The sequence below is a fragment of the Mustela nivalis genome (assembly GCF_964662115.1).
Source record: "Mustela nivalis genome assembly, chromosome: 14".
NCBI lineage: Eukaryota > Metazoa > Chordata > Mammalia > Carnivora > Mustelidae > Mustela > Mustela nivalis.
In genome coordinates, this window is record NC_139033.1 from 86,458,958 (window position 1) to 86,477,459 (window position 18,502).

At 38.2% G+C, this 18,502-nt stretch overlaps 1 protein-coding gene across 1 annotated transcript in view; it reads left to right on the forward strand.

The window, feature by feature from the left end:
- LOC309847500 (solute carrier family 5 member 4) overlaps positions 1-18,502 on the forward strand; it is a gene marked incomplete at both ends in the record, with an annotated part of 70,869 nt that overhangs the window by 42,240 nt on the left and 10,127 nt on the right. Inside the window, 5 exons of the mRNA XM_082697888.1 lie at positions 490-597; positions 10,304-10,454; positions 13,537-13,705; positions 14,450-14,665; positions 17,935-18,037. Of these exons, the coding sequence (XP_082554014.1) occupies positions 490-597; positions 10,304-10,454; positions 13,537-13,705; positions 14,450-14,665; positions 17,935-18,037 (747 nt within the window). The remainder of the gene's footprint in view (positions 1-489; positions 598-10,303; positions 10,455-13,536; positions 13,706-14,449; positions 14,666-17,934; positions 18,038-18,502) is intronic.

Sequence of the window (18,502 nt, forward strand, 5' to 3'; positions counted from 1 at the left end):
TGTGCTGCCTCATCAATAATATTAAGCAAAAAAAAAAAAATTTGCCAAGGTGTTGTAAAACTGCCATAGTGAAGGGAGACCTCATCCCACATGAGCAATCATCCCTAAGAAAAATCACAAGTGACACCTCTTCTTAGATGCAGGTGGAAAGTACTGGGCTAAATGACTGGACACGGAACTAACTTCCTGAGTATTGTTTGGCTGTTATGGTTATTTTATCTAGGGGGTTCTGTGCCTCTGGGAGGATTTATGCTTTTGCAACTTCTCTGGAGGATGGAATCAGTTCCTCCTGTTTGCTCTCATGTTCTAGCTGGGCCACAACCCCAAGAGGAACCCTGCTCCTTAGGTCAGTGCAAAGGGAGCTAAATGTTCCCAGCAAATGTCTTTCCTCTCACCCATAATGTACAACTTGTCTCTATGTTCAATGGTTGTAGATCTTACCTGTTTGGGCCGCACTCACTGAACATACTTATATGAATCCCTCCTCAGAGAAAGTGGCCTGTGTTGTGCCTTCTGAATGTGTGAAACACTGTGGTGTTGAAGTTGGCTGCAGTAACTATGCCTACCCAATGATGGTGCTGGAACTGATGCCTGATGGTAAGAAAATGTCCATGCCCAAATGAATGGAGAAAATGTAATGATAGTTAGATAAATGATAGAGATAGATAGATGATAGGTGGATAGATAGATAGATAGATAGATAGACAGTAGATAGACGACAGATAGATGATGATAATAGATAGATAGATGATAGATGATAGAATGATTCCATTAATTTGTGGAACATAAGGAATGGCATGGAAGATATTAGGAGAAGGAAGGGGAAAATGAAGGGGGTAGGAATCTGAAGGGGAGATGAACCATGAAAGACTATGGACTCCAGGAAACAAACTAATAGTTTTAAAGGGGAGGGGAGCTGAGGGATGGATTAGCCCCATGACAGGTATTAAGAAGGGCCCATGTTGTATGGAGAACTGGGTATTGATGAAGTTCTAGAACCTAGGTGAGGTTCGGTGGGCTGAGGTCCAGAGCCGATGACCAAGAAAGAATTCTTGAGATATCTTTGGTGCAAAATGGTGGTTTATTAAAGCTCAGGTGGTTTATTAAAGGACCCATGGGCAGAAAGAGCTGCCCTGGGTTGTGAGAGATGGCAGGTTATGTACCTTGTGGTTGGGGGAAGGTGAGGGGAAGGGAGGTTTCAACGGAGCTTTCATATGCTAAAGAGGGCCTACAAGGTGCCGGGATACCTGAGGCCTTGCAGCTTGATCAATGTTGTCTTTTGGCCAGCCATTAACATCAAGATAGTTGGGAGATTCCTGGTGGGATGTCACAATCCTGCTATCAAAGCGTCTTTGTTAGTGAGATTTAGGTTCAGAAGAGATTCAAATATATTTACATTTCCTTCTACTTCAGCCTCCTTCAGTTTTGTTTATGAAGTGGAGGGTGACATTAGGGCTTGAGGAACTGAGTTATTTGTCTCCAGAAATTGTGCTATTGATAAGGTAACTTCTTTGTTTGTAGATCTCTAGGATATTTGTGAACCAAGGGAGACTCCTGTTCTTGTAGGATTGTGATCTCTGCAAGTTAACTATTTGTTTCTTATTTATGGCAGTCAGGGGTGCCTTAGGAATGTCACATATATTACTGAGGGGAGGGGAGCAGGTGGAGAGGGGGTGCAAGGTGCCAGCTTTTGCTTTGTCCTCAGCCAGCCTCCTGCTCCCTCATCGGGTATTATACACAAACAATGAATCATGGAATGTTACATTAAAAAATAATGATGTACTGTATGGTTACTAACAGAATTTTTTTTTTTGACTTTTAAATGCAGTTATATTCTAACTTTTTATTTTTTATAAACATATATTTTTATCCCCAGGGGTACAGGTCTGTGAATCACCAGGTTTACACACTTCACAGCACTCACCAAAGCACATACCCTCCCCAATGTCCATAATCCCACCCCCTTCTCCCAAACCCCCTGCCCCCAGCAACCCTCAGTTTGTTTTGTGAGATTAAGAGTCACTTATGGTTTGTCTCCCTCCCAATCCCATCTTGTTTCATTTATTCTTCTCCTACCCACTTAAGCCTCCATGTTGCATCACCACTTCCTCATATCAGGGAGATCATATGATAGTTGTCTTTCTCTGCTTGACTTATTTCGCTAAGCATGATACGCTCTAGTTCCATCCATGTTGTCGCAAATGGCAAGATTTCATTTCTTTTGATGGCTGCATAGTATTCCATTGTGTATATATACCACATCTTCTTGATCCATTCATCTGTTGATGGACATCTAGGTTCTTTCCATAGTTTGGCTATTGTGGACATTGCTGCTATAAACATTCGGGTGCATGTGCCCCTTTGGATCACTACATTTGTATCTTTAGGGTAAATACCCAATAGTGCAATTGCTGGGTCATAGGGCAGTTCTATTTTCAACATTCTGAGGAACCTCCATGCTGTTTTCCAGAGTGGCTGCACCAGCTTGCATTCCCACCAACAGTGTAGGAGGGTTCCCCTTTCTCCGCATCCTCGCCAGCATCTGTCATTTCCTGACTTGTTGATTTTAGCCATTCTGACTGGTGTGAGGTGATTTCTCATTGTGGTTTTGATTTGTATTTCCCTGATGCCGAGTGATATGGAGCACTTTTTCATGTGTCTGTTGGCCATCTGGATGTCTTCTTTGCAGAAATGTCTGTTCATGTCCTCTGCCCATTTCTTGATTGGATTATTTGTTCTTTGGGTGTTGAGTTTGCTAAGTTCTTTATATATTCTGGACACTAGTCCTTTATCTGATATGTCGTTTGAAAATATCTTCTCCCATTCTGTCAGTTGTCTTTTGATTTTGTTAACTGTTTCCTTTGCTGTGCAAAAGCTTTTGATCTTGATGAAATCCCAATAGTTCATTTTTGCCCTTGCTTCCCTTGCCTTTTGCGTTGTTCCTAGGAAGATGTTGCTGCGGCAGAGGTCGAAGAGGTTGCTGCCTGTGTTCTCCTCAAGGATTTTGATGGATTCCTTTCGCACATTGAGGTCCTTCATCCATTTTGAGTCTATTTTTGTGTGTGGTGTAAGGAAATGGTCCAATTTCATTTTTCTACATGTGGCTGTCCAATTTTCCCAGCACCATTTATTGAAGAGGCTGTCTTTTTTCCATTGGGAATTCTTTCCTGCTTTGTCGAAGATGAGTTGACCATAGATTTGAGGGTCTATTTCTGGGCTCTCTATTCTGTTCCATTGATCTATGTGTCTGTTTTTGTGCCAGTACCATGCTGTCTTGATGATGACAGCTTTGTAATAGAGCTTGAAGTCCGGAATTGTGATGCCACCAACGTTGGCTTTCTTTTTCAATATCCCTTTGGCTATTCGAGGTCTTTTCTGGTTCCATATAAATTTTAGCATTATTTGTTCCATTTCTTTGAAAAAGATGGATGGTACTTTGATAGGAATTGCATTAAATGTGTAGATTGCTTTAGGTAGGATAGATGTTTTCACAATATTTATTCTTCCAATCCAGGAGCATGGAACATTTTTCCATTTCTTTGTGTCTTCCTCAATTTCTTTCATGAGTACTTTATAGTTTTCTGAGTATAGATTCTGTGTCTCTTTGGTTAGGTTTATTCCTAGGTATCTTATGGTTTTGGATGCAATTGTAAATGGGATTGACTCCTTAATATCTCTTTCTTCTGTCTTGCTGTTGGTGTAGAGAAATGCAACTGATTTCTGTGCATTGATTTTATATCCTGACACTTTACTGAATTCCTGTATAAGTTCTAGCAGTTTTGGAGTGGAGTCTTTTGGGTTTTCCACATATAGTATCATATCATCTGCGAAGAGTGATAATTTGACTTCTTCTTTGCCGATTTGGATGCCTTTAATTTCCTTTTGTTGTCTGATTGCTGAGGCTAGGACCTCTAGTACTATGTTGAATAGCAGTGGTGATAATGGACATCCCTGCCGTGTTCCTGACCTTAGTGGAAAAGCTTTCAGTTTTTCTCCATTGAGAATGATATTTGCCGTGGGTTTTTCATAGATGGCTTTGATGATATTGAGGTATGTGCCCTCTATCCCTACACTTTGAAGAGTTTTGATCAGGAAGGGATGCTGTACTTTGTCAAATGCTTTTTCAGCATCTATTGAGAGTATCATATGGTTCTTGTTCTTTCTTTTATTGATGTGTTGTATCACATTGACTGATTTGCGGATGTTGAACCAACCTTGCAGCCCTGGAATAAATCCCACTTGGTCATGGTGAATAATCTTTTTAATGTACTGTTGAATCCTATTGGCTAGTATTTTGTTGAGTATTTTCGCATCTGTGTTCATCAAGGATATCGGTCTATAGCTCTCTTTTTTGGTGGGATCCTTGTCTGGTTTGGGGATCAAGGTGATGCTGGCCTCATAAAATGAGTTTGGAAGTTTTCCTTCCATTTCTATTTTTTGGAACAGTTTCAGGAGAATAGGAATTAGTTCTTCTTTAAATGTTTGGTAGAATTCCCCCGGGAAGCCATCTGGCCCTGGACTTTTGTTTGTTTGGAGATTTTTAATGACTGTTTCAATCTCCTTACTGGTTATGGGTCTGTTCAGGCTTTCTATTTCTTCCTGGTTCAGTTGTGGTAGTTTATATGTTTCTAGGAATGCATCCATTTCTTCCAGATTGTCAAATTTATTGCCGTAGAGTTGCTCATAGTATGTTCTTATAATAGTTTGTATTTCTTTGGTGTTAGTTGTGATCTCTCCTCTTTCATTCATGATTTTATTTATTTGGGTCCTTTCTCTTTTCTTTTTGATAAGTCGGGCCAGGGGTTTATCAATTTTATTAATTCTTTCAAAGAACCAGCTCCTAGTTTCGTTGATTTGTTCTATTGTTTTTTTGGTTTCTATTTCATTGATTTCTGCTCTGATCTTTATGATTTCTCTTCTCCTGCTGGGCTTAGGGTTTCTTTCTTGTTCTTTCTCCAGCTCCTTTAGGTGTAGGGTTAGGTTGTGTACCTGAGACCTTTCTTGTTTCTTGAAAAAGGCTTGTACCGCTATATATTTTCCTCTCAGGACTGCCTTTATTGTGTCCCACAGATTTTGAACCGTTGTATTTTCATTATCATTTGTTTCCATGATTTTTTTCAATTCTTCTTTAATTTCCCGGTTGACCCATTCATTCTTTAGAAGGATACTGTTTAGTCTCCATGTATTTGGGTTCTTTCCAAACTTCCTTTTGTGGTTGAGTTCTAGCTTTAGAGCATTGTGGTCTGAAAATATGCAGGGAATTATCCCAATCTTTTGATACCGGTTGAGTCCTGATTTAGGACCGAGGATGTGATCTATTCTGGAGAATGTTCCATGTGCACTAGAGAAGAATGTGTATTCTGTTGCTTTGGGATGAAATGTTCTGAATATATCTGTGATGTCCATCTGGTCCAGTGTGTCGTTTAAGGCCTTTATTTCCTTGCTGATCTTTTGCTTGGATGACCTGTCCATTTCAGTGAGGGGAGTGTTAAAGTCCCCTACTATTATTGTATTGTTGTTGATGTGTTTCTTTGATTTTGTTATTAATTGGTTTATATAGTTGGCTGCTCCCACGTTGGGGGCATAGATATTTAAAATTGTTAAATCTTCTTGTTGGACAGACCCTTTGAGTATGATATAGTGTCCTTCCTCATCTCTTATTATAGTCTTTGGCTTAAAATCTAATTGATCTGATATAAGGATTGCCACTCCTGCTTTCTTCTGATGTCCATTAGCATGGTAAATTCTTTTCCACCCCCTCACTTTAAATCTGGAGGTGTCTTCGGGCTTAAAATGAGTTTCTTGGAGGCAACATATAGATGGGTTTTGTTTTTTATCCATTCTGATACCCTGTGTCTTTTGACAGGGGCATTTAGCCCATTCACATTCAGTGTAACTATTGAGAGATATGAATTTAGTGCCATTGTATTGCCTGTAAGGTGACTGTTATTGTATATGGTCTCTGTTTCTTTCTGATCTACCACTTGTAGGCTTTCTCTTTGCTTAGAGGACCCCTTTCAATATTTCCTGTAGAGCTGGTTTGGTATTTGCAAATTCTTTCAGTTGTTGTTTGTCCTGGAAGCTTTTAATCTCTCCTTCTATTTTCAATGATAGCCTAGCTGGATATAGTATTCTGGGCTGCATGTTTTTCTCGTTTAGTGCTCTAAAAATATCATGCCAGCTCTTTCTGGCCTGCCAGGTCTCTGTGGATAAGTCAGCTGCCAATCTAATATTTTTACCATTGTATGTTACAGACTTCTTTTCCCGGGCTGCTTTCAGGATTTTCTCTTTGTCACTGAGACTTGTAAATTTTACTATTAGGTGACGGGGTGTGGGCCTATTCTTATTGATTTTGAGGGGCGTTCTCTGAACCTCCTGAATTTTGATGCTCGTTCCTTTTGCCATATTGGGGAAATTCTCCCCAATAATTCTCTCCAGTATACCTTCTGCTCCCCTCTCTCTTTCTTCTTCTTCTGGAATCCCAATTATTCTAATGTTGTTTCGTCTTATGGTGTCACTTAATTCTCGAATTCTCCCCTCGTGGTCCAGTAGCTGTTTGTCCCTCTTTTGCTCAGCTTCTTTATTCTCTGTCATTTGGTCTTCTATATCACTAATTCTTTCTTCTGCCTCATTTATCCTAGCAGTTAGAGCCTCCATTTTTGATTGCACCTCATTAATAGCTTTTTTGATTTCAACTTGGTTAGATTTTAGTTCTTTTATTTCTCCAGAAAGGGCTTTTATATCTCTCGAGAGGGTTTCTCTAATATCTTCCATGCCTTTTTCGAGCCCGGCTAGAACCTTGAGAATTGTCATTCTGAACTCTAGATCTGACATATTACCGATGTCTGTATTGATTAGGTCCCTAGCCTTCGATACTGCCTCTTGTTCTTTTTTTTGCGTTGAATTTTTACGTCTTGTCATTTTGGCCAAATAAGAGTAAATGAAGGGGCAAGTAAAATACTAAAAGGGTGGCAACAACCCCAGAAAAATACGCTTTAACTAAATTAGAAGAGATCCAAAATCGTGAGTGGGGAGAAAGGGGATAAAAAGAGGTTCAAAAAGAAAGAAAGAAAAAAAAAGAAAAGAAAAAAAAATTTTTTTAAAAAAGAAAACACCTGAGAAAAATGTAAAAAAGAAAAAATATATATATTAGATAAACTAGTAAAAAATCGTTAAAAAAGAAAAAGGTAACAGTTAAAAAAAATTTTACCCGAAGGCGAGAAGAAAAAGAAAAAAAAAAAAATGAAAAAGAAAAAATTAAATTAACTGCAAGACTAAAAAAAAATCACAGGAAAAAAGCCATGAGTTCCGTGCTTGGCTTTCTCCTCCTCTGGAATTCTGCTGCTCTCCTTGGTATTGAAACCGCACTCCTTGGTAGGTGAACTTGGTCTTGGCTGGATTTCTTGTTGATCTTCTGGGGGAGGGGCCTGTTGTAGTGATTCTCAAGTGTCTTTGCCCCAGGCGGAATTATACCTTCCTTACCCGGGGCCGGGGTGAGTAATCCGCTCGGGTTTGCTTTCAGGAGCTTTTGTTCCCTGAGCGCTTTCCGTAGAGTTCCGGAGGACCGGAACACAAATGGCGGCCTCCTGGTCTCCGGCCCAGAGGAGCCGAGAGCCCAGGGCCCCACTCCTCAGTGCGCCCTCAGAGAACAGCGCCCAGTTATTCCCGTCTGCCTGACCTCCAGCCGCGCTCCGAGCTCACCGAGCCTGCGATCGGTTCAAGGTAACACCGAGCTGTGAGCTTACTGTCGGCTCTGTCTCTGCAGCCGGCTTTCCCGTTCCAATACCCGCAAGCTCTGCGACACTCAGACACCCCCGATCCTTCTGTGACCCTGCGGGACCTGAGGCCACGCTGACCCCACGTGGGCTTCGCCCCGGTTTAGCCTCTGGAGCGATGTCCCTCAGCGGAACAGACTTTTAAAAGTCCTGATTTTGTGCGCGGTTGCTCCGCCGCTTCCCGGGAGCCGGCCCCTCCCCCCAGGGTCTATCTTCCCGTCGCTTTGGATTCACTTCTCCGCCGGTCCTACCTTTCAGAAAGTGGTTGTTTTTCTGTTTCCAGAATTGCTGTTCTTCTTCTCTTCGGTCTGCCGATGGATTTTCAGGTGTTTGCAATCTTTAGATAAGCTATCTAGCTGATCTCTGGCTAGCTGAAGCAGTCTCAGCTTGCTACTTCTCCGCCATCTTGACTCCTCCCCCTACTAACAGAATTTTTAAAAAGATAAATGATAGATCAGATAGATAGATGATAGATAGAAGTGTAGAAATGAAAATGAAAACCTGCCATTTGCAACAGCATAGATGGACTTAGAGGACATTATGCTAAGTGAGATAAGCCAGTTACAGAAAGACAAATACCAAATAATGTCACTTATATGTGGAATCTAAAGAAGTGGAACTCATGAAATAGAGTAGAATGGTGGTTGCTGGGGCTGGGGGGTCGGGGAAATGGGAAGATGTTGGTCAAAAGATACAAACTTTCAGTTATAAGATGAATAAGTTCTGGAGAACCAGTGGACAGCAGGGAAATTATAGTTAACAAAAATGTATGCTTAAAATTTGCTAAGAGAATAGATCTCAAGTGTTCTCACCATAAAACCAGAAAACCATAACTATGTGAGGGGATGGATATGTTAATTAGCTTGATTGTGGTAATCATATCACAGTGTACAGTGTACATAAACATCACATTGTACACCTTAACTATATGCAATTTTTATTTGTCAATCATGCCTCAATAAAGCCGGGAAAAAAAAGAAAAAGAAAAATGTTAATGCTGGGACTGCCTCACAGACCTGGTCTATAGATGGGCCATGAGGAAAGATGATGGTATAACCCTCAATAATTCTAACTTCCATTAATTCAGTTGTCTTCATCAGACATTTCTTGAGCACTTTACATAGGTTATCAGCCCTGAGCTGACCCTGAGGAATAAGGAGATTAATCAGATATAATTCCTATTAGAAGAATTTTACTCCTTTGGATTTAAGATGTCTTCCAAGGCAATCAAGAGAATTTAAGTGATGGATTTGTCAATAAAAGTGTTGCAACTAAAGCCTTCTCATCTTTGATGCCTGGTGGTGTAGTTGGTTAAGTGTCTGTCTTTGGCTCAGGTCATATTCCTGAAGTCCAAGGATCAGCGGGAAGTCTGCACTGTCTCTCACTCACTCTCTCTCACTGTCTTTTTCAAATAAATAAATAAAATCTTTTTTTTTTTAAGATTTTATTTATTTATCAGAGAGAGGGAGAGAGCGAGCACAGGCAGACAGAATGGCAGGCAGAGGCAGAGGGAGAAGCAGGCTCCCTGCTGAGCAAGGAGCCTGATGTGGGACTCGATCCCAGGACGCTGGGATCATGACCTGAGCCGAAGGCAGCTGCTTAACCAACTGAGCCACCCAGGCGTCCCAAATAAAATCTTTTTTAAAAGGAGTTGCATAGACATAAACTTATAAATTCAGAAAACTAGAAGTTAACTATTTATCCTGCTTTCTTTAGACCAATTATACCCAAATAATAGACCCCAACCTATGCAATTTACAACTATTTATTTAGTGCCTATTATGTGCCAGATAGTGCCCTGATGGTTAGAAAACATCAGTGAAATAGGCACAAAATCCCATATATGTTGGGATAGTTTCATGAGATAGAAAATAAATTACACATGTGAAAAGGAAGTAAATTACTAGGATACTAAAAGGTGATCTGGGTTGGTCAGAAGCAAAGCAGAATATGCAGGTGCTCTTGTACCTTAGGTCCATCAAAAGTCAGCTAACACTTCTGTGATCTTTCTCCTTCCTGACACACATAAGCATTGTCAGGAGGAAGGGAGCACCACCCACAAATGACACCTCATTCCAACTTGGTCCTAGGAGTTTTAGGGGCATTACTCATAAGCAGAAAGAATTGGAGGATGAAGTGACCATAATATCTCAAAATTACTTGCTTTTCCCACCAAAAACTTCAACAGAACTACCTACTATTGTATTCCCTCTCCAGTTCCCTAAGTCTTCAGGAAACCAAGAGGTTCTCGCCCAAAGAAAGATGGCCCAACACTGTTTCCTCTCTCCAAAATTTAAGTTCCAGCAAATTATCTCTAAATTTATATTTATAACTAAAATTATATACTGGATTATTCTAAAATCACCAGGAAATATGCAGGAAATGCCACATGATGATACAGATTGACAGAAGCATCAGTTAGTAAATGTTCCAGGTGACACTTTTCAACAACTCTCTGGTTTGGCAAGGTCCTCATTGATCATGGAGTCTCATTTCTAGCTAATGTTTGCACTTTCATCTGGCCCTAGGACTGCGAGGTCTGATGATGTCAGTCATGTTGGCCTCTCTCATGAGCTCCCTGACCTCCATCTTCCACAGTGCCAGCACCCTCTTTACCATGGACCTCTACACCAAGATTAGGAAACGGGCATCAGAGAAAGAGCTTCTTATAGCAGGACGGTGAGCGCATCCTGATTTTTGTCTAAAATTTCTCTGGAAAAATGCAGAAATAAAAGTGAACTAGAGCCTTCTCATATTTGGTTTCAGTGAAATAAATCATAGAATTCTAGAATGGGGAAGGTACGCTAAGAGGACGTTTAACCCAACTTTATCTCTTTCCAGATACAAAACTTGGGACCATACTTTTAAATGAAATAGTTGCTTTCTCAGACTTTCAAATGCCTCTCTGATTTTCTCTTATTTCTTCCTCTCATCACACTCTCTTCCACTTACATCTTCATTAAACTCTAGTGTTTTTCGTGGGGTATAAATTTCCCACCTACTCCCATAGGCTAATACATTGTCTGTAGAAGTTTCCATGTACATCTCATGAAGCAATCCAAATTGTCATTCACACACTACTACAGGGTGGTTTATCAACTGCATTCATTAAGAAATGGGTTGTTATAGGGTAACTTTATTTTTAATTCTTTCCTTTTTTTTTTAAATTCCTTTTCAGTGTTCCAGAATTCATTGTTTATGCACCACACCCAGGGCTCCATACAATACGTGCCCTCCACAATACCCACCACTAGACTCACCCAACCTCCCACCCCCTTTTAAGGAATCTATACACTATTTTCCAAAGTGTCTGCACCAACTTGCATTCCCACCGACAGTGTAAGAATGTTCCCCTTTCTCCACATCCTCTCCAACGCTTGTTGTTTCCTGTCTTGTTAAGTTTTTGCCACCCAAAGATACAGATGTACTGAAAAGAAGGACCATATGTACCTCAATTTCATAGCAGCAATGGCCATGATTACTAAAATGTGGAAAGAGCCAAGATGCCCTGCAACAAACAAATAGATAAAGAAGATATGGTCCATATATGCAATGGAACATTTTGCAGCCATCAGAAAGGATGAATACCCACCTTTTGAATCAACATGGACAGGACTGGAGGAGATTATGCTGAGTGAAATAAGTCAAGCAGAGAAAGTCAATTATCATATGGTTTCACTTACTTGTGGAGCATAAGGAATAACATGGAGGATATTAGGAGAAGGAAAGGAAAATTGAATTGGGAGAAATTGGAGAGGATGATGAAGCATGAGAGACTATGAACTATGGGGTAGGGAGTGAGCCTGGTGGTGGGTATTAAGGAGGGCATGTATTTCATGGAGCACTGGGTATGGTGCATAAACAATCTTGGAACACTGAAAAAAAAATTAAGATGTTAAAAAATAAAGAAATGGGGGCATCAAGAGAAACTGACTACATATATAACAGATAGTAGTTTACTGAAGACAGTAAAAATTGCTTAGTAAATTAAGCACTTCCAGGGAAAATTCCAAGGACTCACTTGGTCCAGGTTTTGACTCTGGAAAAATGCTATAGAAGAAGGACAGTAAGGGATCTATGTTTTTTGGTAGAGAAAGTGTTAAGACCTGAATTCAGTAAGCCCAAAAAGCAGAAGTCCACTAATAGGAATATGATCTTGGGTATGAATACTTTTTAAGTTTCAATAGTAAATTAATGAATTTTTCTCTCTCTCTCATTAAATGCCTCCTAGGTCCCAGAATACAAATATAAAAAAGGACATATACATGAAAAATAATTTCCTGCTTTGTAGAATTTATGCCTTTGTTGGGAAGATAGACAATTAATAAACATATTCTATGTCTAATGACAGAGAGTGCTAGGGAAAAAAATTAAAGCAGGATTAACCACTCAAGATAGCTGTTCAGGGTGTCTTCCCTGAGGAGGTGGCATTTGAGGGAAGTGTGGGAGTAAACCCAGTGGCTTTGTGGGAATGGAATAGTAAGTGTTGAATTCTTACTACAGTCATGTGTGCAGTGTATTTAAGGACAGCAGGGGTGAGGTTGGCACATGATGAGCAAGTGGAAGCATGATAAGAACCAAGGTCTAAAAGGTAACTAGAAGTGAAATTATGTAGGACCATATAAGCTATAACAAGACTTTGTATTTTATTCCACATATGATGGAAAACAGCTGAAGATAAGATAAGGTAGGTACATTATTTGCTTCCCAAAGATGATAACAAGGAGAACGAGGGTAGTGGGCATTATTTGTTCATTAAAGTTTATTATCTAGGAATCATGTTCAGACTTTCCATGGTTTATCATATTTAATTACTGCAAGGTTGCAGAAGTTTGGCAAAGCTTCAGTGAGATACTTGTGCCTCAGTCTCTTGCCCAAATGCTTGTCCCTCATGTCTCCCCCACAGCTCTATTTCTGGTGAGCACAGAAAGTAATGAAAGTCCAATAAATTGTTCATTTATTTATACAATAAGCACAGAATACTGTGGAGTTTAACCTTAGCCATTCTCCCTGGACCCCAGGAACCTCTAAGCAGTTTTTAGCAATATTTTAACCAATTCTTTCTACCTGCCAATGTACTCAAGTAGTAAAACACACAAATTAACATTTCTGGCCAATTCACTCAGCATTTTGGAATAAAGGATATTTTAATTAACCTGGGAAGCTTGACTTAGTTTTCCTCAAGCTAGGAAAAAAGATTAAAATGGAAATCACTTTCTTCATCATACAAATAATTACTTACTCATAGAAATACTTTGATTTTTTTCTAATTGATATATTACATAAATTGTGTTAGAGAATTATTAACAAGTTGGTGACATTTGAACTGTTATGAATGGGTGTTTAACCTTATAGTTGAAGCTGCTGTTACTAATTATAGACAAGAAATTTTTTTATTGGCATTTTGCTAACCAATGGTCATTAAACATGGCATGGCTTCACGTGAGGTCATGGAGTTTGATTTTTTTATTTATTTGACAGAGAGAGACATAGTGAGAGAGGGAACACAAGCAGGGAGAGTAGGAAAGGAAAAAGCAGCCTCACCGCTGAGCAGGGAGCCCGATGTGGGGCTCAATTCCAGCACCCTGAGATTATGACCTGAGTAGACACGTAATGACTGAGCCACCCAGGTGCCCCTGGGAGTTTGATTTTATTTGGAAAATCAGTGAATGACCACAAGAATGAGTTCAAGAACAAAAGCACAATAGAAGTACCCATAATACTTTTGTTTAATATTTAAATCATTTTGTTTTCTCCCCAGGCTATTTATCATTCTATTAATTGTCATCAGCATTTTGTGGGTCCCATTAGTGCAGGTATCTCAAAATGGACAACTGTTCCACTATATAGAAGCAATTTCTAGCTACCTTGGGCCTCCTATTGCAGCTGTCTTCCTGCTTGCCATCTTCTGTAAAAGAGTTAATGAACAAGTAAGTAAAAATCAGAAAACTTTCAAACTAGAGTGAGAAAATTATTTCTTTCACTGGTAGAAAAATGCATTCTTTCCACCCTGTTTATAAAACTCAAAGCCCATCTCAATTACAATCATAGTCAGTTACAATTCCTCATTCTTACTAAGTGTGTAAATATATAGGGCACACTTATAGTACAGTCTTTACATTTCTCACAAAATATTATACAGGACATGATGATGAGGAACACAAGTTTTGAAGTAAGACTGACAGGACCCAATCTTGGCTCTACCATTTTATATCATTGTGATCTTAAGCAAACCATTTTGTTTCTGGGTAGAACAAAGATCATCATAGTGCCTAAATGATAGAATTCTTGTGAGAATTAAAAGAGATTTTTTTAATGTGAAGTGCTCCAGTTCCTTCTATGCTGATGCAAATGTTGGGTATTCATCCTTTCTGATGGCTGAGTAATATTCCACTGTATATATGGACCATCTCTTCTATACCCATTTGTCTGTTGAAGGGCATCTCAGCTCTTTTCAGTTTGGCTCTTGTAGACCTTGTTGCTATTAACATTGAGGTGCATGTAGCCATTCTTTTTACTACATCTGTTTCTTTGGGGTAAATGCCCAATAGTGCAATTGCTGGATCATTATTGATTCTTAGTGAAGAAAGCAGGTAGGATAATAAATATGGTCTATTCAAATGAGCTTCTCATATTTTCTAAATATTCTGATTTTATTCTTATTTTCTTTGCAGGGGGCCTTCTGGGGTCTAGTCACTGGACTTGTGATTGGCCTCGTTCGCATGATTGCAGAATTTGTCTATGGAACAAATAGTTGTTTGGCTACCAGTGATTGTCCCAAGGTCATCTGTGAAGTGCACTATCTGTACTTTGCCATCATTCTCTTTTTTGTTTCTGTGCTGGTCATCCTGGGAATTTCCCTGCTAACAAAACCCATTCCAGATGTACATGTGAGTAATGAGTAGTAGATACATGCTTATTTTAAAATAAGAGTTCTTTGCCTTCCAGGGAATTGGGAAATGGGCTTCAACCTCAAAAAAACTTCACAATGCATTTGGGAGGTAAATCTTCATCTTTATTTTAGGATACCAAGAAGAGAGTAATTAGTGTTGCCTAAGAGTTTGGAAAAGTCTTCAAAGCAGAGCTCTCATCTGAGCTGGTACTATTTAGTGGCAAGTAGAATTTCATATGCAACACCAACACTGACACAGATTTTTTATTTAAAAAAAAAAAAGCAGGTACCAGTTGTCAGGAAAAAGAAAAATAGAACAATGAGATGCCTTTCAAATTAGCATAAATGTTTAATATTAATATGTCAAGTTTTGGTAAGGATGTTGGGAAATGTCCACTCTCCAAAATTGTTGGTGAATGTATGAATTTTGCAATTTGTAGGAAGGTAATTGGGCAGTATTTATCAATTAAAATTCTCATACCCTATGAACCAACAGCCACATTTCTAGGAGCTTATTGTGTAGAAATACTTGCACAAGCAGGAAAAATAATATGTATAATGATTTTCTCTACCAAAGGCTTTTGGTAGAAAAAAGATGAAGACAACTCGGATTTCTCTCACTAGTGGAATGGATACACAATAGAACACTGAACTTGAGAAGAACTTGAGAAGCTCTATTATTTGCTTTTTCAAGAACTTGAGAAGCTCTATTATTTGCTTTTTTAAATGCCCACGATATGGTTAAGGGGGGAAAACACTTGCAGAAATATATACTATTATATAATACCACTTTTTGAAAACAAAATACACATATATAAGTTTGTCTAAGCATAGACAGAATGCCTTAAAACATATACACCAGAAATTCTTAGTAAAAGGTATCTCTGGGGAAGACACTATAGAAGACCAGAAAATATTAGTCTGGTTTTTTTTTTTTTTGCTTCTTTGTTTGGGTATATATATATATATATATATTTTTTTTTTTTTTTGAGAAATGTCTGTTCATGTCTTCTGCCCATTTTTTGACATGATTATCTGTTTTGCATACAAATGGCTAACAGACACATGAAAAACTGTTCATCGTCACTAGCCATCAGGGAGATTCAAATCAAAACCACATTGAGATACCACCTTACACCAATTAGAATGGCCAAAATTAACAAGACAGGAAACAACAAGTGTTGGAGAGGATGTGGAGAAAGGGGAACCCTCTTACACTGTTGGTGGGAATGCAAGTTGGTGCAGCCACTTTGGAAAAGTGTGGAGATTCCTTTTTTTTTTTAAAGATTTTATTTATTTACTTATCAGATAGAGATCACAAGTAGGCAGAGAGGCAGGCAGAGAGAGAGGGGGAAGCAGGCTCCCTGCTGAGCAGAGAGCCTGATGTGGGGCTCAATCCCAGGACCCTGGGATCATGACCTGAGCTGAAGGCAGAAGTTTAACCCACTGATCCACCCAGGCACCCCCTGAAAAGAAATTTTAAAAATAAATAAAAAATTTTTAAAAGGTAAAAAAAATTAAAAATACTCATTTTAAAAGATATATTGCTTATATACTAATATTTTTTTAATTTATTACATTTATTTTGCATTAATCAATCTTTGAAGTAATATTTATTTGCATATTTCCTTGGAAAGTAGTAAATATTAATTGTGGAAGAAACCTGAAGTACAGAATGGCTCAAACTACTTTACCTAAGACATGTCACCAGAAGTCATAACTAAATATTTATGTTGAATATTGGGAATTGAGTGAAAAAGACACTAAAAAACATGCTAGTTTTCAAAAATATATAAATATTAAGCTCTTTTATGGCAATAAAAATAACTACAATTTATTGTAATTTTTAGAAAATATGTGTCTGAAGGTTCAATGAGACCCTTTTTCTAATTTATGTTTCAGTTTCATAAATACACTGTGTGGTTTGAATTTTCAAAATCAACTGATAAAAATCAATAGTCATTTCAGAGGAAGGCATGAGGAGTGTTGTAGACCTAACCTAACAGAGACAGAAATTTCAGAATGATAATTTTTTACCTTGGGAAGACTACAAATTGCCTTGTCCAAGTTAAAAATTCAATAAAGAGTTTCAGTAAAGAAAGCAGATATTGTTTAAGAAGTGTTAGGATTTTAAAAAATCTTATGAAGTATATTTAGGAATCTTAGTGGTAAGGTGCATGTGCCCACTATGCCAACAACAAACAAAAAAGCCAATTACAAATCCTGGTAAATCTGTACAAGAAAGTCATGAGCTAAATATGAAGCCAATTAAAATGAAGCATGACTTAGAACATATGATAGGTTATAATTTTGAAACCCATTTGACATTTGGAACCATTTCCTTGAAATGACTTAGAGCTGATATTTATTCATTGTGTCCAAGCACATGTCTTGAATCTATGGCACTAAAAAAAGTTATAGAATAATATAAATAGCTATTTGTTTTCAAATTCTAATCAACATATAAAGCATGGAAGTATTAATCACATTTGCAGAAAATAATTAAAATTCTATTAAGCTTATAACATCTTTAAAATAATGACACAGTTGACAAAAGTTTGGAGGTTGGCTGGGAAATAGATGTGTAAGAGCATAAATTGTTATCAGAAATTAATAGCAGTACATAGATACTACCTAAACATGATAAATTTAAAAATGAAGCTTAAGAAGATATTTTAGGGACACCTGAGTGGCTCAATCAGTTAAGCATCTGACTTCAGCTCAGGTGATAGAATTCTCAAAGTCCTGGAATTAAACCCCAAGTCTGCTCTGTGCTGGCCAGGGAGTCTGCTTCTCTCTCTGTTCTTATCCCTGCCCATGCTCGCTCTCTCTCCTCAGATAAATAAATAAAATCTTTCTTTAAAAAAAGAAGATATTTTACAAGTTACAAGAGTAACCACTAGACAAACTGAAAGTAATAATTATGCAGCTAATAACAGCTGAATGATAAGGACAATGAGTGAAGCAGGGGTATATGTAAGTTAGATAAATCTTTGACTTTTATAAAATTATAAACCCAGAAGTAAGAATTTTAAGCATATTACTTAAAAGTGTTTAAGAACTACTGGAAGAGTTAAAAAAAAAAAACAATTTTAAATGGTTAGTGTGTTTTTGTGAATTAGTGTGGTAGAAGACCTTTTTTTGTTACATACACTATTAAGTGCCATTTGATTTTTTTTTTTTGCACTACACAATAAACTAATGTACCATCATATTATTGTAAATATTTTCCCATCACTAATGTGCTTGTCTTTGGTTTCTGTGCAGCTGTATCGCCTATGCTGGGCTCTTCGGAACAGTACAGAGGAACGAATTGATTTAGATCCAGAAGAGATAAGACATGAAGAAGCTGATGGTGATGTTGATGAATGTAATACCTGGTTTACATTTGGTTTTCATGTGGAAACTCTATGTACCTGAATTACTTATGCTTGCTTTATTTTTTAATACCAGTAAATTCAGTTTCTGAAAAAGCTATTAGGTTTATGGCAAACTGAAACTTTAAAATCTTACCACCCCAAAACAAAACAAGACAAGACAACCCTTTACAAATAAAATATCCCCATTAATCTGCCTATCTATCAGTCTGTCTGTTAATTCATCCATCATCCATCCATGGATCTGTGTTATAGCTCTGAGGTGAAAAATCAATTCCAGTATCTCCTGTTCATGGTCACGTATTAAATGTTCAACCAATCAAACTTGATTGATCATGACTAGGTGTACCTAGCATCTAGTCCCACCTTTTTCTCCAAAATTGTTTCTCACTATTCTCTTCAATATACCCTGCACTCCAGCCAACCAGATTTCTTCACTTTTCCCCCACATATACCAA